This window comes from Poecilia reticulata, linkage group LG3, assembly GCF_000633615.1.
Source record: "Poecilia reticulata strain Guanapo linkage group LG3, Guppy_female_1.0+MT, whole genome shotgun sequence".
NCBI lineage: Eukaryota > Metazoa > Chordata > Actinopteri > Cyprinodontiformes > Poeciliidae > Poecilia > Poecilia reticulata.
Genome location: NC_024333.1, coordinates 17,851,145 through 17,873,059, shown reverse-complemented (window position 1 = coordinate 17,873,059; position 21,915 = coordinate 17,851,145). Strand labels below are relative to the sequence as shown.

At 37.4% G+C, this 21,915-nt stretch overlaps 2 protein-coding genes across 3 annotated transcripts in view; both read left to right on the top strand.

Annotated features, from left to right (window-relative positions):
- The first annotated feature begins 407 nt into the window (after positions 1-407).
- On the top strand, positions 408-5,184 carry tmem9b (TMEM9 domain family, member B). Its single transcript, XM_008405256.2, has 5 exons — positions 408-648; positions 1,258-1,349; positions 1,435-1,543; positions 2,078-2,215; positions 4,092-5,184. Exons 1-5 carry the CDS (start codon positions 577-579, stop codon positions 4,245-4,247), a joined length of 567 nt encoding a protein of 188 aa, XP_008403478.1. The 5' UTR covers positions 408-576; the 3' UTR covers positions 4,248-5,184.
- Positions 5,185-7,570: 2,386 nt separating this feature from the next.
- The window catches only part of dennd2b (DENN domain containing 2B), a 58,094-nt gene continuing 43,749 nt past the window's right edge, over positions 7,571-21,915 (top strand). The window contains exon 1 of one of the 2 annotated variants that reach the window (XM_008405249.2): positions 7,571-7,715. The gene's annotated coding sequence lies outside the window, so the exon portion shown is untranslated. Of the gene's footprint in view, positions 7,716-13,787; positions 14,072-21,915 lie in introns of those variants that run through there. The other variant, XM_008405248.2, reaches the window with a different exon arrangement.

Genomic DNA, 21,915 nt, shown 5'->3' with positions numbered 1-21,915 from the left:
TTAAGTGCCTAAAGATCAAATTGAAATTAATTCTTTTTTAGATTGTCTGTTTTAATTTGATGTAACAATCCCTAATAATTCACTTCATTAATTGAATGATTAAATTTCCCTTTAGGATTCACAAAATATTGTGAATTGAACTGAACTATTTACCACTAAGGATTTGACTTTAGTTGTACTTTGCTCTCAGTGTACATTTTAGATATAAATATACATTTGTTTAAAAACAAAATGTGTTTTGTAGAGAAATGCGTGTGCATATAGTTACTATAATTGCAAAAGAGGTTAAAGTAATGTCGGCTGAAATGGCTTTCCATAAAAGTAGAGCAAATTCTGGAGAAAAGAAATACCATCCCATTTTACCATCCCATTTTGATGACGCAGCCCTTATCGTTGTTGACCTGTCTGGTCACGTGACTAAGTGCGGAAGTGGAGTCAGCTGACGGAGGAGCTCGGTTTAGCTCGATGGCTAACGGCGTCTCTTTCTAGGTTGTATTTGTCGTTGCTGTGCGGACTCTGGTAGCAGTTAATTGACTGATATTTTCAAAGGAGTCTTTCCGAGACTGGTCCGAAAAGATGAAGTTCCTGTTCGGTGTCGAGGCTTTCTGTTTGGCGTGTTTTGTTCTACTCAGTCAGGTGTCGGCAAAGGTAAGGCTACTGATAGCCTGGTTAGCTGGCTGTTGACAGAAAATGGTGATGGTGGTTCAGTGAAGCTGAAATCTTCTTTCTGAAACATTCCTTGTCTCTGTTTTTAAAACTCAGATAGGACTATAATAGTGTAAATATGTATTGAGGCTTTTCTACATTTCCACGCAGATTTCTGAAACATTCCTTGTCTCTGTTTTTAAAACTCAGATAGGACTAAASTAGTGTAAATATGTATTGAGGCTTTTCTACATTTCCACGCAGATTTCTTCAATAGGATCGTGAAGAAAGTAGGACAGACATGCTAATAGAAATTACATTAAGATACAAAGATACAATTTACCTTCTGTAAATCTAACTTCACTGCACTAGGAAATTCATATCTGTATGTAATCATTCTAATAATCGAATTTATGTTGTAAAGTTTAATGAATAGTAAGAATGGCATATCAAAATAAAGTTTTGAGACGCCTCTGGTGTCTTAAAACTCTAGAAAACCTTGTTTATGATCATTGGTGCACTTCATAATCTGAACTGCATTATGTGTCCTTGGCAGCAAAATGAAATTATGACAACTCATCACAGTAAACCAAAACTTTTCTTTTGATGCAGAATTCAGAAGACATCCGCTGTAAATGCATCTGCCCACCCTACAGAGAAGTGGAAGGACAGATTTACAAGCAAAATGTCTCCCTCAAAGACTGGTGTGTTTAGAAACCCTACTATATCTTACTGATAATAAGTTATTTTAATCTTAATAACAGCCTATCAATGCTGTTCTCTTATCAGTAACTGTCTTCATGTGGTGGAACCGATGCCAGTGGATGGCAAAGATGTTGAGGCCTACTGTTTGCGCTGTGAGTGTAAATATGAAGAAAGAAGCTCGGGGACTATTAAGGTACATTCACTTTGGAAAAACCTTGATTGCCTATGTGTGTGTGTTTGTTGGCTCTGTGATGAACTGAGCTGTCCCCACCTCTCACCCATTGACCCATGGAGATGGGCACCAGCTCCCTCCTGTCCTTATAAATACCTAGCAGATGTAAAAAAAATGATTCACGAGTTTAAAAAAAATAACTAGCAAAACATAACACTATAGATTGTTAAAGCCCAAGGTTTAGAGTTACTGTTTGACAGAAATATTGTTTCTTAGTGTAGCGCTGGTGTCCTTTAATCACAGTTTGTGGGGTTTTGCTGTAATTCTTCTCTGACGTTTGTAATTTTCTAACTTGTTGTAGTTATTAGCAATATTTGCTTAGTTTAGTTACTTTAATCTTTGCGGCAATATCATTATTTCCCCCCTGCTTAACATTAATCTCTTTTTGTTGTCATTCAATGGGTACATAACATTCATTAACATTTTTCCCTTCTAGTAATTGAATCATATTTTCATATTGAATGCATTCATCCAATGGTTGCTCTCCATGTTTAGGTTACCATCATAATTTATCTTTCCATTCTGGGCCTGCTGCTGCTCTACATGGTCTACCTGACTCTCCTGGAGCCCATGTTGAAGAGGCGACTGTTTGGACACTCTCAGCTAATCCAAAGTGACGATGATGTTGTCGGGGTATGTGTTTCTTTTAAAGAAACAGACAATTCCCTGTGTTGCATTGCTCTGACTCTGAACTCTGTCGGTGTTGTCAGACTTTTTATATGTTAGTAAAGAGGTCCTCGTTGCACAAAACATCACATGGTAGCCCTCCATTGTGGGTAAAAATTAACAGTTTCACTAGTCTGTGTGTTGCAATACTACTTCATTACTTCATGGTACTGCAGACTCCTTCTGGGTAATATCCTTTAGAAAAAACCCCCACTGAAATATGACACTGGGTACTTAGCGAATCTACAGCCAACTCAGCAGATGTTTAAAGCAGCAACTTCATAATACATTAGCAACCACAATCACAAGCAAATACAGTGTAGTAAGAAGGCATTGTCCACATTCTGTTCACAAAAACACCAAATTAACATTCACTGTATACATTTATAAGTAAATCCTACAGAACATCTCGAAATGTTTTTTCACCAAAAAAGAAAAAGGGATATGTTATTGTTTAGCATCATGCATGGTTTCATCTAGCAGGTTCAGCTTTAAAGACATGCAACAAAATCGAAAGTTAAATCAGAAGGGGATTGTGGGGATTCAGCCGAGTGAAGTGATTGGTTGGAAAAGAAGGAAATACAGAAGACGTTAAAGTGATTGATCAGATTTGTGGAAAAGTTGGCTGGTAATAATAACAAGCCTGAGCAAAATTTGATAATGATGAGTGAATTTGCATTAATAGTTGCGATCGCAACTTCTCGGAGGGACTGAATCTTTGAAAAATACTGTAAACAACACTTACAGACAGAAAATGGTAGTTAGGACATTTGCGTACTGTTCACTTTAGATATCTTGTTCACTGATTGTGAAATGCAAGGCCTGGACTGAGTGCTGCAGGGCCTCATTAATATATGTTGGAGGTATTGTTTCTCCATTTTAACTGTACAGAACACAAAGGCACTCTTCCAAATGGATCAGATCGAACTTCAAAAGAGAGTCAAGCGAGCTGGCAGTGTACGAACATGACTAATGCTTCAAGGAACAGAAATTAAGTTAAAATCGATTCTGTTTTTCATTGTGGCATTCTAATATACTTTTGTGTAACTGGATTATAAATATGGGAAAAATAAGGAAAGGCACATGGTTTAATCAGCCTCCAGCAATGTTGGCTTTTACGGCGTCGTATAATTAGAGCACATGCAAACATAAAACAAACGGTAATCTTGCTTCTGACATTCCTATTACTCCACGTGAAAAAGCCCAGAATACTTACTTGAACAGAGGATAAAAGTAATCAGTTTGGCCTCCTTTGGTCTGACTGAATGTTTAGATATTAACAGAGGAAATATGTCGCTGCCTTTCCCTGAGGGTAGAGGTGGAGCTACAGCTGCTTTTTGATCATGCCGTGATTTGACAAAGTTCACACAAGACGTTTTATATGAGAGTGCTTTTAACAAAATGTTAACATTTTCATAAAACATGAGTTGGGCACACATTTGTGTCAGTTCTAAGTACTGAGCTCGATGCAACTTTTTTTTAACAACAAAACTCTTGTGAAGTTTATCTAAATGTTTGGGTTAACAGTTTTTTCCCCCTCTGAACTAACATTTACTACACAGCGCTCTTTTCCTTCACTGCAACAAGCAGGAAGCGAAAAAGAACAACCAAATTACTAACAAACAGGACTAAAGTAGGACTGTTGTGAAATTCAATACATAGGAAAGATTAAACTTGTGAAGTTTACTCAACTCTTGGTTCTAAGATGCTGCCAGACTCTTATCCAACATGCATTTTTCTTTCTTGCCTTGCAAGCTTTTTTTTCTTCTGTTCTTTTTTTTTAAGAACAGTCTCGTTTTCTTTTTGTTTGACTCCTAACCGACCTGTTTTTTCACATTTTCAGGACCAGCAACCTTTTGCCAATGCTCACAATGTCCTGTCCCATTCACACTCCCGATCCAATATGCTAAACAAAGTGGAGCACGCCCAGCAGCGCTGGCGGAGGCAAGTCCAGGAACAGAGGAAGTCTGTGTTCGACCGCCATGTTGTTCTCAGTTAAACGGCTTTCTGAGCTGTTGGTGGAGGTGAAACAGGACAAACAGTCTGAAGAAAAAAAAAACACACTGTGAAAGAGACCCCAGATTAATTTGGCTGTACTCTTATTTATGGCTTTGGTTTTGACGTGAACATGGTACAGAAATGTGGATCTTTGAAGCAGAGGTCACCGGGAGCTGTTGTTTAGTCTATAGAAAAATTACAATGGCTTTTGATTTTGCACATGCTCAAACGAACAAGAATAAATAAATTACTCTGCGACTCAAATTCAAGTTGGAGTTGTCTGTCTCAAGCACTCCAACACTCCTCATTCAGGTTTACAAGCTCAATGTCAACAACTGGATCAATCAGTGGTCAGTATTTGCACCATAGAACTTTAACACGACATAAAACAACTCATCTCATTGCAGAGGAACTGAACGAGTGTGGCGTATCTGAGTTTTCAACCTTCTTTGGGAAAGCATGTTTTGTAATGGCTCTTTTTTATAAGTATTTCTCTATCCGTTTGTCCTACCAGTTTAATGTCTTACAAATGGTGAAATGTTTCTTGCATACATGAAATCTAATATTTGGACTTGGTGTAATTGAACTCTGCAGAATTCGATAGTGACATTATCGTTAACATAGCTGTGTTACTGATTCTGGCCCTCATGAAGTCCGTGCCGTCTTTGTGTAATGTATTTACTGAATAGGCTTTGATATACTTTGTGATTGGTTTAGCTTCTGATCCCTAATGAAATCCTTGTTGTCAGAGGCTGTGTGGATGCGGCAGGGTGGAGTTGCACTCAGACCTATGAAGTTCATTTTGTATAAAGTTTGGGTGGCGGAGATGGTCCTAAAAGTGGATATACAAGCACCGGACGGAGGGCGACCCACGGAAGTGTTCTTAACTATTGTTTATGTGTAACCTTTGACTTTAAAATAAATTTATGTTAAATATCTGGCTTGTTTTTCTTGGTTTTTATCTACTATTCTGTGTGATATTGTTTAATCTACAGATAGGTTTTAGTGTGGCTACCATGGATACAGAGCTGAAAAATGCTTATCCTAGAACAACAATGATTTCTAACACCTTTAAGCTGATGAAAAACATTTTCATGCCTCAGATTTCTGCAGTCTTTCATCTCTTTGTCAACATTTGATTATGCAAAATGAAAACGGATTATTTCAGAACAAGATTTTGCTTCACAATAGTTTTCTTTCTGTGGCTTAATAAGCTTATGCTCTGCTTTTATTTAAACATTTGTTCAGGAATATATGAAAAGTAGCCCTGTCTCTAAATATTAGCTAACGTGTGCTGCCTATGCCAATTAAATCAATTAAATATGTATTTAAAGAGAATAATTTATCTAATGAAGAACTCATCTACTCGTGTTAAAATTTTAAATTAAATTTTAAACCCTCAATTCTATAATTTAAAAAAGGAAAATTTCACTTGGGTATATTGTAAATAAAACTCATTAAATAACACACCTCAAGGACATCCAGTGATTGACTTCTTATTTAATTGATTACATTGTTTAAAATTTTATGTGAGTTTTTTTTTTTTTTTTTTTTACCACTATAAAATATACTATACAAATTAAAGTACATTACATTACAATTTAGATATGTGTTGGAAAGTTTAATCCTGTTCCACAGCATTTATAACAGCTTTCCAGCTCCAACATAAAGGTAAAGACTGTTTTTTGTTCAGATCTTGACCAAAGCTGGAGTTTGGGCTTAAACAGCAATTACTCATAATTTGTCAAGAAAAACATTAGGCAGCATATTAAGGGGTCCGAACGAATTATTCAACTAAACCATACTGAATGTTGTTTTATAGGCAACACAAATGTTGCACAAAAATTTGGTGTCAAGATTTTTTAAAATATCTTTTCATAATTATTCAGTTTGGCAATTTTCTTAAAGCTTTATTTTGCTATTTTAGATCCTGATGTCTTATCACATCCTGACTTACGGTGATACGTTCTTGTCTAGCGCTTAGATTTTTCTTATCCGACTTTCTGAGAACTGAACACAGGCTAAGTTTTTTAAAATCTGGGAATTTTCTTGCCATGGGTCCAAGATTTCAGTGTTCTGATCTTTGACCCACTTTGCAATCAGTTTTGTTTTGACAATGCGCTCCATCATGCCGGAAAGAACACAGATTATCTAGCTGTGTCTGGATGATTGCTCTTCAAGGACAGATTGATCCCAATCTTTATTAATGGCAGGGTTCTTGGACAGAACAACACTCGTGGATTTTATCAGGATGCTTTAAAACCGGCACAACAAAGGTAGCTCTCTATGTTTCTCCAAGACAAATGATTTTCCAGATGTCCCTCAGATCTGAAAGGACTCATCAGAGGAAGTGCCGTTACACAACTCTTCTGCTGTTCATTCTTGCACTTCTCGCAGGATTATGACCCCACTTGAGTTACTCTTGAATAAAAACGAATTCTTCGCTGCCTGTCTTACCCTAAGGTTGTTGTCAAAAATGTTTTCCACTTAAATGTTGGGACTGACACACTCATCCCCACCTGATGCTTTCATGAAGCAAGTTCTGCACTGGTGGCAAACTTCTCAGTAGGGGATGGTTTTGGTCCCCAATCTTCCCCACAAGAGGACCTAATACCTCTGAAAACTGTTCCCTCAGGTTCCCTCAGGTGCAAAGTTTTCAGGTGCAATTTTCCAACAAGGGAAGCCATCAGAATGCAAAGTAATGATGGGTACACACTTGTTAGAAGTAATTAATGCACACATGTAAAAAGAAAACAAAATTAAGCACACCTGGCTCTCTCGTAGTAATTAGAAAAAATAAAAATAAAATAAGCTGCCACATTTACAAAACACAACTACTTTTGCTGACTAAAGGGTTTGGCCACTTTTGTGGTTTAAAGAAAACTCACTTAGTGTCTTTTGTGCTCTGAATCTAGTTTGAGTGAAAAACAAATCCCAACACATGTAAACAAAAAACATCTTTATCTCGTTTTACTTTTATATATGATTGATTCTGCTTTTTATCCCATTCTGTTTTTCCTATATTCTACCATTTTAAGTTCTGGCACAGCTGAACAAAAATTATGTGTGTGTGTGTGTGTGTGTGTGTGTGTGTGTGTGTGTGTGTGTGTGTGTGTGTGTGTGTGTGTGTGTGTGTGTGTGTGTGGACTCAAAATCTCCCAGACACGTAAACGAAAAGTCCGTGATTGGAGAGTTTTGATCTCTGAGAAAACTGCAACCATCTTCTTTTCATTTTTAAAAAAGTGATTTCCATCCAGCTGCGTCATCGTTTCCTGTGCAGTCCGCTTTTCCCTGTTTTCCCCCTCCTCTCACTCATTGGATGCAGTTATAGACGGAGAAGGTCGTTTTTCCAGCAGAAAAAAAAAACACAAAAGCAAATCAGTTTTCAAGCTGCAAGAAGACAGAAAGCCACACACCTTTGATGAAGAATGGATTATTAGGCAAACATCGCAACAACACAGAAACACGGGTACGTGTCTTTTTTTGTTTGTTCCATAAAGGCTGCTTAGGGAGAAATCTAACGGAATCATCTATTCTTAAGAAAGTTTACTAAAGTTTTGTTGTTTATAAAAAAAAAGACACACAAAATAACCGTATATCTTTTGACCGTGATTATATACCTTTTATCACCTTAAACTATGACCGAAGTCACAGTTACTGACTTTGGTCGGTGCTGTCTGTTCTCCTCTTGTTGATGATGGTTTTTGTTGGAAAAATAGTTTCTAAGCTTTTGTCATGCAATTGTCACGTTCAACCTACAGGGGGCAGTCAAGGGCTTTGAATGCGAAACAGGCAGTAATCGATGGCCTCTGCTCTGCTCTCGTTTGTGTTTAGTTTGACTTCATGCCACAACAAACCACAGATCGATTCCCCCCCCTGTGAGTCAGTTTGGAAACTGTAACTTATACAGCCCCCCCCACACACACACACACACTGATTTACATCACCCCAGTACATTGTCCTCACAGTAAGTTCAAACCATGCTATTGTCTTAACCCTTGTGTCCAGAAATAGGGTCCAACCGACCCCACTCACGTAAAACTTGTATCATTTTCCACAGTCTTCTACGTTTGCCTCGGTTCTCGCACGCACAAGGGTTAAGATTCAATTAAATATGCAAGAAAGACTCCTGTTTTGTCAGGTCTGGAGGAAACACATTTATTCATTATGTGCATTAATCTATAAGGTTGTTTTCAATCATTTCCGGATTGGTGTTGTGACGTCTGGGAGATATTGAGAAACATGCCAAATGCTAAATGCAGGTCTTTGTATACAAGGTAGGAACTCCAGCTAGTCAGAGAATTAAAAAATAAAAATAAAAATAGAAACACATTATTATTTGTCAGTCAGACTAATGCATGCTTAATCAAGCAGCTTTTAAAAAAGTGCTCTTTTAAGAGTTTTACTACCAATATCTTATTTCATTATTTTCTTTGACGTGTATGTTTTTCCCTCTGATTTATTAACTGGTACTGAAGCCGAACATTTTGAAGCAGAATAAATGGATATAAATCCAGCTGCATCTAAAGCAGATATCTGTCCCTGTCTATGCTTGCGCACTAGGACGAATGTGTGGGTGAGTTTTATTTTAAATTAGCATGTGCCAAGTGGTGACAGATGGCTAGATGGATAACCCTGAAAGCAGATTCCACTGTAGGCCATCAAGTGCCAAATGAGGTCTGTTAATAATCAAAACAGCCCACATTATTGTCTCTGAACAAGCACAAAGCAGAAATGGCAGCACTTTTCCTGCAGTGCATTCAGTCAGAATATAAAAAGAAAACAGCTGGTTGCCTTCTTGTGGAGGCAGCTGCTCTGCATAAGGCACTTCCAGCTGATAGCTGTAGTTTTAAAGAGGAGGAGATGTCTTCAATCCACAAGTTGCGTCTTCTCTCTCTCAGCGTTGACAAAATATGTCAACTTAATCATGAAGTCAAAGAGCTGCCTCGGACCTGTTTCTGACATGTGTTACTGAGCTTAGATGGCAAAAGAAACGGAACTGAATCATGAATGATATTATTGGGGAATAAAATGGACTTTGGCTTCTTTAAACTTGTCCAGAAGCTAAAATATCAGGGATGAATTTTGTTGGTTGCAAAACACTCATGAATATGTAACATTTTCTGTAACATTTTATGTTTTCATTACCCTAGCAAGAAAAACTAAGATAAACTATTAAAAAAAGTGAAATCAAATCAACAGTACTACTTCAATACCCATAGCATTTTTGCTACTTCCTGAATAAGTTTGGATATTCCAGAGTTTCAGAGCATTTGGGCTGCAAATGCCGAGGCTCAGTCATGTTTCATTTCTAGTCTTAACTGACCAGTTATCCTCGGGATCCCAGTCATGGCATATAGTAGCAGAAGATCAGAGATACTGTAAATGTCCAAACCAGAACATTATTCTGCAAGCAAGTCGGAGTTTAAATAAGGCAAGTAGGCAAAGAATTACATCTAAGTGAGTGGAAATCACAACACTGGATGTAACAGAGCTCAGCAGCAATAATCCTCTACTGATAAAAATAGCAACAAAAATCCCTTTCTCTATGTTGTAAAAATGATAAATTAACATTAAATGTCTGCTCAGTTCTTTAACACTGACACATTTGCAGCACGTTGACATTTTAAAAGCAATGAGAAGCTGAATGTCAGCAGCATAGCAGTGATACGTGACATCACCAAACAATCCTAAACAATGATATAGTGGGGTGGGGGAAAGCTAAAATAAACATCTAGAACTTCAAATCGAACTGTAACCAAACATGTTTTAAAGTTTTATTTTGCATCGGAATACTTCTAAAAAATAAAGAGGAAGCAAACCAATCCGAAGCTGCACCAGACATGCCTGTGTGTTAAACAGCGAATGCCATAACACGTTTAAGAGTACTTTGATGATTCCCGTTGGGTAGAAAAAACAATATGTTGTTTTTGGATGCTCGGTGAAAGAATTTCACTTATGAGTGTAAGTTCAGGCTTTGATGCTCCAGTATAATGGAAGTCGAGGATGTGGTTTTTAATGAGAAGTCCAGATGGCTCGGCGATCAATGTAACAATGAAGCCGAGTACTGGTAAAACATACCCACAAATAGAAGCCAGTCGCTCAGCCTTTTGTGCTCAGACGGTGAGATTTGAAGTGTTTTCAGGAAAGAAGGGCTTTACGAGACCTTGAAAGGTTTTGATGGGGTCTCTGAGAAATGCTTCCTGCTGACTCGACGTAACAAACCCCATCACCACCGCCACGAATGTCTGTGTTTTTGTGACTTCCTCTATCTTTGCAGGCTTGTAGGATGACAAGACACTCCTGCCTTTGCCCAAAAGACCGAAGCTTCACATTATGGTTGTTTTTGCTTTTTGATAGTATTTTTGATAGTGGACAGGCTGTCAGTCTTTCGCTGTGGTTGAAACAAAAATGAAAAAGCTTCATTCATTAAAAAATAAAAAATAAAAATCTGAGTCAAAATGAAAACAGGATCTCATTAATTAAAGGGATCTCAGTGAATGCCGATATACTTTGCAGAAATATCTTGTTTTGGTCCAAATGCTTTGAAAGATTCAGACCATTTTAATCACTGAGCAGCAGACTAAGGATTTTTGAAATTCATGCGGCTTTCTTGTGTTGCCTCGTATGTTTTGATTTAAAGCTTTGAAAAATATATGAGCATTTTATTATTTAGATTTATGTGGTTTTATTCACTGGGTAGAGAGAGAGAGAGTTTGGTGGATAACAGTTAAATTCCTTGTAAAAAAAAAAAGTGTATTATTCAACTTTACACCATTTCAGACATTTGGCTCATCTCAAAAGAGTGCAAATTTACAGCAAATAATAAAACAGCAGTCTTATTATTTACATTGACTTGAAGGGAAATGCTTCAATGCTGCATCTGAATTAAGTATTTAAGCTCCCTGTATTAAGATGACTGGCAGATTTGAGCCTTTGTTTGCACGTGTGCACACACTCCGAGGGGCCCTCTGGGGCCCAGTGCAGCTGCACTGTGGGACACTGCAGTGGACGTAAAGCGCAGGCGCTCAGACACACCTGTTTCCTTTGTCGTTAATATACTGAGGACTGAGAGAAAAGTTCTTGGACACCGTGCTTATTCGTCAAATGTTTCAAAGGATGTAAACTAGAAATTTTGTTTTAGCATTTTACATTTGTAAAAACAGACTTATACAAGAAAAAAATCGCGTGAAGTAAAATGTATTTGTAGCCATGGAGTTATATACCTGTGACATTTTGCCATATTTGGTGAGATGATGACGGTATTTGACCTTTATCTAGAAAACAATATTTAGATTGGTAATATTCTTTGGTAAATCTGATGAACTGAAAATATAAAACAATTGCAAAGTAGAGTATTGTCAAAAAAACACAAAAGCTTGATCTTTTGATGTCTCTGGTCTGGATCATTGACCATCAAAGAAACAATCATTGTAGCAAGAAATGTAAGTAAGACGAGCATATAGACAGTTTTAAACTTTAAATGACAGCAGTAAAACAAATTTGCGAACCTTTTAGATTAATGGCACAGTTTGTACATGATGCAGAGAGATCTTATCTGGAGAAGCACACAAAGTGGCACAGAGAGAAAAATTAATAACTTTTACAAGGTTCCAAAGGGAGATAACTTTATCTTGTAAGAACTATGTTAATGCTGTAGTTAAACCTATAATTGTTTTTATTTCATACAACTGTAATAATGTTTTATTTGACTGTATGTTGAATGTCTCTGAGCTCAGTCTGGTTGTATTTCTCTCAGAGGTTCAGCCTTTTGCGCGGGAAGCATCATGGTTAATGATTATCAGAAACACACAATCACAAAAAAATGGGTGTTTTTCCATCGCATCGATGTATAAAGAGAATCTTATTAGTAATGTGGATTAAGTAGATAGTTCAACAATTTGAAGGCTAATCAGATGTTTTGCTCCTAGAACACATTTGGCACTCTTGCATTACTAGACATTAAGATAAGTAAAAAACAAAAAAAAATGAAGTTAAGCTTGTAGAAAGATTATCTGTTTCATAACAAAGTGTCACAAGTCACGACATAGTGACAGTTTTGACAAATATGTAAGAAACACGTTTTTAAAAAAATAAAAATTACATAGTGGAGATTCAATGCTCTTGTGAATGACCTATACTCAAAACCACAAATTTATTAGATGATTTAATTTCAAATGCTTGGCTCAACTATAATGTCCTTTAGGAATTGTTAAAAAACAAAAAAACACTTAATGTGCAGAACTGATACTCAAAAAAAAGGCAAGTATTAGAGTGAAATTTGATATTGATAAATATATAATCCTGAATTACGTTGATCGGTGTTAGAGACTTAAGGAAGAATAGAATCCCCAAGTTCTGACAGCAATTTTGTGTTTAATTTGCGTTTAAAAGTAAAAATTTCCGACTTTAAAGTCAGAAAAATCAGCTGGATAGGGAACGTCAGATGACATCAGCACGTGCTGTCTCTCCACCAGCGGCACACTCAACACTGCAAAATTGCCAAAATGGCTCTATGGCAAACTCAGACATGCTGCTTTTGGTGAAGGACAGATGTGTTTTTCCCCACATCTGACATTGTAACAAAACCAGGTTGCCATTGTTTTTCTTTGGGGGGGGGGGGGGGCGGAGTCAAGTCAAAACGTTCTGCTGTTTGGAACTTAGAGACACCATTTATACAACGAATAGGCATCGCTTCTCCAGAATTTACACAGGTGCTTTATGTCATGATACATTATTCAGATGCTCTGTCTGCTCCAACCCAGCTTTACTCACCTGGATGCTGGGTGTGTAGAGTGGATCTAACAGTAGGGCAATCTGACTCATTTTCAAATTATGTTAACTAATTATTATTTGAACATTCTGAAGCAGCGGTAGCCTGGATAGAGGAACTTCCCTCTCCAGATGGTCTGGTTATATTCCATGTATATGTAACCAAGACAAAGAAATCAAAGTCAATGTAGCTGCCTTGACGTGCCTGACCAAGCATTTACACCCAGTACAACCCAATGGAAACAGAGGTACAGAAAAAGCGACACCAAATGGCACTTCTGGCATGAATTGTACCCTGTATGACTGAAGGCTGGGATTATTACACATGAATTTTTAGTGATTAGTCTTTCATTTTTGTCACATTTGCATATCCCAACAAATGTCATAAACTCCCCCCCCAAAAAAAAAAAACAAAAACAAAAAAAAAACTTTACATACAGATTGAAATTCAATTCCAAATTCAGGCCAGTTAGCATAAATTATGTTTGGTGCATTCTCTCATCCTGAGCGTGGACACGGCTACAGTGGACATTCTCACCTCTGGTGTACTGAAAGACACCTTTGTGCGCTGATGACTGCGGAATGTAACCCCATGTTTCATCCCATCATCAACCCTCAACTCCTGAATATTCATCCGCACCGCTCAGCTCAGCAGAACAATAAACAAGGCGCAGAGGAGCTGAATGCCTGTCTGAAGGAGGAGGAGAGCATGCGGGGGGTGGGGGATAAATCCCAGGAAAACTGGGGGGGCAAACAACCCGTTCCCATAGCAACAAGTCCTGCCTCTGCTTTCTGGAGCAGGCTGTGGGAGCAAAGAGGGAAGGCTGGAAGTTTTTTTTTTCTTCCTTTCCTTTCCTTTTCTCTTTTTTTTTCTTTCCCCGTTGCGTTTATCGGTTTGTGTTGGAAACACATGAGACGGAGTTTACTGAGGAGGGCAGGTATCCGGAGCAGCCAGCCAAAAGTTTCTATCAGACGAACGGGATTTAAACTTCGCAACGGGATTATAATCTGAAAATGTCACCAGCAGTCATGGATGTAAGGAGAGAAACGGAGGTAAAGAAAAGAAAAAAAAACAACACACACACACACACACACACATGCTTTTTGAACCGTTACTGACGAGCTGCAGCAGGAAGTTTATCGCAGTGGATAAGACTGTAAAAGAAGAGTGTTTAAATCACTTTAGAGTTGCAGAGAAGGTGTTTTAAATAGCTTTGTAAGGGTCGTTAAAGCTGTTCCCATGTGACCATATTTGGTCATCGATGTGTTGAAGTAGAACTATCTAAGCAGAAAGCTTCTTTATTCTCTCAGTTGACCCTTAGGATGGAGAAAAATGTCCCAGCGGACACAAGCTGCTACTTTGTGGGCTGTAATTAGACCGAGCTATTATCGCATAAACACCCAAAACGTCAAAGCAGCAGCAGATAAGGAGAGGAAAAAGACGGACTCCTCTGAACCTTTTTCATGTTGTACTTCAAACTTTTGGGGGAAATGAGCAGAAAGTTGACAAAAGATGTGAATCTTAGCTTTGCATTTCGCTTTGCTTGATAAGATGGAATGTTGACATCACTTTCAGGCAGATTTCAGAGGGACTGCTGTCTTATTCCAGGTTTTTCGGTATTGTAGCATTTCACAAAATAAAATAAAATAAAAGGAATCAATACAAATAAAATAATTGTAGGTATGACATGACATAATTGCATTATTTTTGAACAAAAGAGAAACGATTATTCATCATACTGCAAAAATAACATGTTCAGTATCACTGTTATAATATTAGCAAACAAAACAAGTAATTTTTTTGTTGTAATGCAGTAATTGTGCTGAATTTTACTTTTTTACATTTTTTTTACCTGTTTCAAAACAGCAATAAATACATGAGAGCTCTCCTGTAGTTTCAGTAACTAGAGCGACTGTTTCTAACTAAAACTAATTTAGTCTTTGCCAATCAAGAGAAATGTGTAATGACGTTCTTTAGGTCAGCTGACCAGCAGTGTGCAGCAACACATAGGGGAGGGGCTCCTGTGCTACTCCATATCAGAGATGAAGAAATGATTGTTCCTCCTACATGTTCTCTGACAAATCACTAAACAGACGTAGAAACAGCATGCTGTGAATGTTTCGTAGTTTCAGCCTTACTGTTTAAAACTCTGGTATGCCTTGATACCTTTAAATGGTCCGTGTCTACTTTCTTGTAGTAAATTAAATTAAGTTAGTTAAAAATCTGTAACAGATTTTATCTCGAGACTCTTTACAAGATAGTCAGATCTAGTTATTTTAGAGAAATACAACAAATTGAAGAAATTGTGTAAAATCGACCAAATTCGCACCTTGTGAACATTTGGATATTTATATATTTACAGTATTTGAGTTGTCACAATAACTTGAAGGCACAACATAAATTCAGATTCTGATTCTCTTTAAGTTCCCAATATATCTGTCATGCTCAAAATTATGATTTTCGTTGAGTCAGGAAGTTTCTTTTAATGATTAAGAGACAAGCACATGTCAGAAGTCAGTAAAAACATGTAAAAAGGAGCATCAATTCTGTTTGAATGAATATTTTTAAAACTTATTTATATATCATAATTTGTAAACATTTGTGGAATAAAGCTAGGTAGGTCGATCTCTGTGTCTGTCCTGAATAGTTGTGTGCTGGTTTTTGGTATCAAGAAATACGAAGGTTTTAGTAAGCTACTGTTTTAAAACTGCTGACATTTTCCATCATACTCTTCATTTGATGTAAGGTTCATTCACACAAATTTTCCATGACTATATAAAACAGTGACACAGCAGATCGTCTCCCTCACATATTGCTGCACCCTGCTAGTCAGTTGTTTGAAAAAAGGCCCCTTTATTTTCCCCTCACTGTTTAGAAGTATTCTGGTGTGAAAAGAGAGACCGTGACGATGTGGAAACTAATGGAGCGCCACACATCACACTTATTCAGGTATGCTGTTTTGAAACTACAAATGAAAAGCTGGGAATATAGAAGTTAAGCAGCTGACTGCAGGCTTTAGTCAGACAGACAGCCTGATTGATGGTTGTTATGTTTGGGGTTCTCTGTAAAGAGCAGAAAAAAAGCACTTTACTGTTCTGCACAAGACAATTACTGCTAAACGTAGGGATTTTATCAATTAAAATTAAAGTACGGATAAATATATGCAATGAATAAGAAATTTGTCAGCCTGTTATATTGTTTCAGCAGGAGTATGAATAATTGGTCCTCATCTAAACTCGGTTACACAAAGTTAAAAGGTTTTCACTTGAAAGTTTTCTCTTGGTATTTGTTGTACCACAGTGTTTTACTGAAGGTTTTCATATCAACCCATGTCTGCATCTGACACAGTTTTAAAGTTCTGGTTTCTTCATTTTTTAAATTTATATATTTTCCAATATACATCTACATATATATGTGTGTTAACATTTAAAGGAGAAGAGTTCTTTCTGAGATTCTTGTAGCATTTTGAGCATCCTGTCTCTTCTTGAGTTTGAGTTTTGCTAACAGATAGCCTTAACCCTTATGATCTTATCTTCTAACGCAAACCGTATGGCTCAGGCTGCTTTTCCTCCTCTTGAAACCCCCTCTCCATTGTGCAGGTCAAACAATGACCTTTTCCCTGTCGCAGGACTGTCAACACAAAACTATGGAGGAACTTCCTTCCCAATCCCTCCTTCAGTTTGGGAGGAGTAAGTCTGAACTATCAACAGATAATTCACTGTAAAAGCTTTCATCATCCCTGCCAGGTGCCGTTGACGTCATTCGCTGAGCTAATAGAGACAAAACAAAAACCTTGAGCCGTCATCATTACTTGAAGGGTTTTCAGCCACATAGCCATTAAGAAGGTTGGGTGCTTCTGTTACAAGTGGTCCTGACAGATTTTGCTTTGGTTTTGTACAAATCACAAGAGTTTCTCTTTAAACTTTACCCTTGCATTCAGCTGGTTTTGTCAGCCACACAGAGAAAGCTTCCTTTCAAAGTAAGGAAAAAAAAAGGTACTATTTGCACATTAGATAAGTGCTCACTTGAGCAATTCACTCACATGGCTTAAAGTCACACAGCCAATTTCACATCTGTAATTCTGTTTCCCAGCGTTTCTTCCCCCTGCAGACACAAATGACAGAACAGAGCAGTCTGATTGTATAGTCTGACTTGGACTAACAGGTCTGTCTGCTGCTGTAGGTTAGTTTTAAGAGTTTGGGTTAGGCAGGTTAACTAGTGTTGGGTAGTTTGCCGCACTGCGTTACGATTCTGAAATGACACGAATCTAAATGTTGGCTCCTCCAACCTCCGACATGTTGTTTTTCATTCATTTTTGCCGCTGCTTCAGAAACCGTAGGTTTGCCGTGAGCAGAAGGAAACAATGCAGCTACAGAGTGTTTTGACAATTTATGATCTCCCCCAGCTCTGTATATTGTGAGGATTATTGCTATAATAAAAAACTTGTTCACTATGTCTCAATAAAATAACATTACACCATTAATGGTAACATTACTTTACAAAAGTTGATCTCCCTCAATTATTTGAGTGCTTCTGTTAATCTTACTCAGATGCAAGCAATTGTCCATCATGTTGATGCTCTGAGTACAAAGAGCTGTTTTTTTTGTCTCTCGTCAGAATTTGTTGTTGCTCATAATAAATAGTGCAATCTCTGAAATTACAAAAGCTTCTTTATAGAAAGCTGTAAAACATTCAGTCATAATGAACTGCTGGTGGTTTTATATCATAAATCACCATACCTGACCTCTAAATGCTCAGTTTGAACATAAATAACATGAAATATCATATGTATAAGGCAAATAAATCATGTGCATAATCATGTAAGCTCCCTTTGGCAGTAAAGATAAATTACTATAGTTTTACAATGTCATACAAAACAAGTCCTTATAGCAACTTAAAGTTCTTGTTTAAGAAGCCATGCGTGACTCTATTCATGTGATTGCACATCGCTTTCGTCATTTTTCAGCATGACAACTATTGGTGTTGCACAATATGCTGACACTAAAAGAAACTTGAGGAAGAGAGAAAATATCAAGTAGAAATAATAATATTATTATTAATAGTAATAATAATAATAATAACAATAATAATAAAAAAGAAAAATAATGTCAAACATTTGAGATTCTTCTTCCTTCATCCTTTGCTCATTTACACCCGCTAATTTACATGATGGTAAAAACATTCCCATCAGATATATTATAAACACATCATTATTGTATTTGTTCATTAAAAAAACTTCAGAGAGCCATGGTTTGTTAACTGTTAGTTAAGCCATGAGTGACTGATGGACACTTACATTGAGGCTATTCTGGTTTCAGTATGTGCTTTACGTATCAATTCATGAGCTCTAGACAAGAGAAAGCCTCTTTGGTGGCCCAGTCTTTTCTGTAGTTTTTTTTAAACTCCCACTTTAAGATAGTGGTAAACAAAAGCACAAAGTCCAGACTCCTGTGTCAGAGGTCAAATCTGTGACAAATTTTTCTAACCCTCCTGGTGCAGCTCAGAGGGACATAACTCTGTTTTTCGCATGCCTGCCTCTGCAGCTGTGCATGCTCATATCTTGGTTACACTGAAAGCCTCCTTCTCTTTTCCACAGAGAAAATATGCAGTGATTAACCTGAAAAAAGGGGAAATGAACTGAGCTACTTTGTGGCAGCATGACAGACCATGAGGTGGTGTAATTGCGGTTGCAACAGCTGCTGAAATTACTCTCTGTCGGCACAATTTGTGAGAATATATCAGCAGCAATCCTCCAGTCTTTTTCACTTCAGATGGAAACATTGTACCTTCACACTTTGCATTTAGCCTGCCGTGTGTTTTAACGCCAAAAGGCTGAAGTTTTGTTCAAAAAAGAATGATTAAAATAATTCAATATGCCACTCGTGTGCTAATAACACTTAATTTAGCCAGCGATTATTTTAATAACTGGCACCACAACTGGTCTTTCTGCAGTTACTGAAGCAGTGGTGCGGATAAGTGTGTGTGCGCTCCTCTGCCAGTGAGTTCTGGCGTCTGGAGAGTTGAGAATTTACAGAGATTTTTACTCTTCCTTTCCCCCGTTGCCTTCTTGGCTGCCTGTGAGCTTTGCGGTGGTTTGAAAAACCTTGAAGTCAGGTTGCTGATCAGCAGAAATGGATGAGCAGGTCAACCAGAAAAGCAGAATACTGGGGAAAAAGTAAAACTTCAGTATAAGGATGCTATTGTTTCCACCTCTGCTGGATGTTTTGAGTTCAAAATGCTCCTGACTGGAAAACTCTGATGAATAACGTTAATGAGACTTTGCAAAAACGTAAAGATGACTTTAATTTGCTATACAGAGTCAACAGGCAATCGCGAGGCAGACACTGATTTTGTGCATACCTGTGTATTTTCTGAATGACAGCAAAGCCCTTGGCATCAGCTTCATGTGTATGTCCCTCACTCGCCTTCTGAAAACATTCTTTAATATTACAAGTGCAGCCGCGCTCTGATTGATGGAGCAAATATTAGCGCATTCCTAAGTGAGGTGGGCGAAGAGGACTGCGTATCAGAGGATCTGTCAAATGTGACAGGGTCAAGGACATGTGGACTGTCTTTAGAAGATATTTAACCAAACAGTCTCTCTGACACACATACCGATAAGAAAAAAAAAACATGTACTTTTTAACCATTGCTGCTGCTCAAGGACAAACCAGCACAAAGAGTCTGTTTATTCCAGTCATACAAAGCTACTGTCATTGTTTCATTTATTTCTTCCTTTTTTTAGTACCATTTTTTTTACAGTCAAATAATTTAATAGTAGGTGTTTGTTTTTGCTAACTATTTTAAAATAAATTAAACAGGCAGAGGAGTCACTGAGGGAAAAAGGAAAGATGTGGCTTTAATGGACAGTCACAATATATCAACTTCTACTAGCTTCTTTGTGGACTACATGATATACCCAACCTGCCCGCTATGTGACCTGACGCTCCTCATTTGTTTCCTTTTAAAGGTACTAGGTAGAGATTCATAATCGGGATTTTACTTAGTGATTCCCAGTTTTCTTTAAGGGCCAGATGTTTGTGTTTAAGGACTAAACCACAGAGAAGCAAGTCTGTGGAAACTTTGTCTTAATGCTACAACTATGAGATGACAACAAAAAGTGGAAATTTCTGTTTGATGCACCAGTCATTGGTTAAAGATGAGAATCAGTCAGGAGAAACCTTCATCTTCCCTGATGGGTAATCTGCAGCTTAATCGTAGAAAAATCCCATTTTTTCCCCTCCTGTTCACTAAATACATTAGAATGAAAAACTTAAACTACGTACTATTCAGTTTGATTCAGATTAAAGTTAAGGACAGATGCTGTTTGATATAATTGTTGTAATTTGTACATTTTTTGTGGGATTTAAATCTTCTTACTGCATCAAAGAACCTGCTGCACATTTGTATGCTTTTGTGTTGTGCTTGATAGAGTAAATGAATCGCAGCCCGTCAGAATCAAAGTTGCTAATAAAGGCGGAGCATTATTTTCGTAGTTGCAGACCAGAAATTGTGCCAGTTCAAAGTAAGAAGCCAAAAGTGTTCCTCCCCATTTGTAGTTAAAGTTCAACCATTTGGTAAATAGGAGAAAATATACAGATCTGAAGTGAACACTCAAATCATCTTGATAAAGTCACACAAAACCACATATTTTAAAAACTTTTTACCTGCTTTCTGGGTCAGTCTTTGTTGCTTGTAATTTTCAATTATCAGAGCTGCGAGCAGCTGTAAAGCGCTCTATCAGTCAGGGTATTAGCTGCTTGGCAGATTTGTTGTTTTGACTGTTTTTCCTCTACCAGAGAAGAAATTGGTGAAAAATGTCTGACCAAACCGATTACAGGTTACTTTATGATGTTATCAATTGCATAAGAATAAACACTTAAATAAAAAGGATACAGTCATCTGGCATCTCATCATGATATACGACTCAGCAAATGGGACAAAGTAAAATTCTCTCAGAGTAGAACTGAACAGATTTGCTCGTTCTAAGAATTTTTCTGACATAACCTCTGGCAGGAAAAGTGGCAGGAATATTTTTAAAAAATCTTGACCGGAAAGCAGCCCATGCCTAAATAAAAGCACAGAGCAGTTAGATGACTTTGTACCAAGTTATTTTTGCATCATGTCCTGTCTCAGGAAAGTCCGGCTACTCATGTAGTTGTAATACTAACATGGACAATCTACCTGTTGTGTTCTTTTGAAGAAAGAAAAGGAAAAACAACACAGGAAGGTCCCTCTTTCAGAAAGACCTGCAGTTTACAGACCAACATGGCACACTTGGCTTGGCACTAACATGAACTAGATAATATGTTCGTACGCTAAGTAAGTAAAAAGATGCTTGAGGGTATGATGCTGAATTCAGCAATAAATTTCCTTCTATGCAGCTTTAGGCAGTCATTGATCAGTTTTGGCTCAGACATCTCAGGAGAAACTTTCTCTTATTAAATCTGGTTGAATGCACTTTAAAGGTACTCTGGAGGTTTCTCAGTAGTGCTTGTTTACAGCTGGTGATTTTGTGTAGGAAGATGGTATCAGCCCTCAGGAAGTCAGTTGGCTAACGCCTTGGTGTTTACAATGCAGGGTCCATCTTGGGTCCGTGTGACCCAATTCTCTTGTTGTGCCTTTTTCAGTTGAAAAAAAGCTGAAAAAGGGTGAATTTAGAAGTTACTTTCAAATGAATCCATATGAATCAATGAGTAAAAGTGGCTCAGATCAACAACTTTATGTTTCAAAAAGTTGTGTTCTCTTCATTCGGTAGAGTTATTTCAAGACAGAAGCTAGATTTTGAGCATGGCATATGTTTTATAGGATTATATCAAAAGTCATCCATAATTCTCTGCATAAAGTTGTCTTAACTGGTAGTATATATATATATATATATATATATATATATATA

Bases quoted from the DNA above. Each gene is read 5' to 3' on its own strand.
- tmem9b (XM_008405256.2), top strand. From the start codon at position 577: ATGAAGTTCCTGTTCGGTGTCGAGGCTTTCTGTTTGGCGTGTTTTGTT. The intron at 649-1,257 runs GTAAGGCTACTG...CTTTTGATGCAG, and splicing joins TCAGTCAGGTGTCGGCAAAG to AATTCAGAAGACATCCGCTG. The intron at 1,544-2,077 runs GTACATTCACTT...CTCCATGTTTAG, and splicing joins GAAGCTCGGGGACTATTAAG to GTTACCATCATAATTTATCT.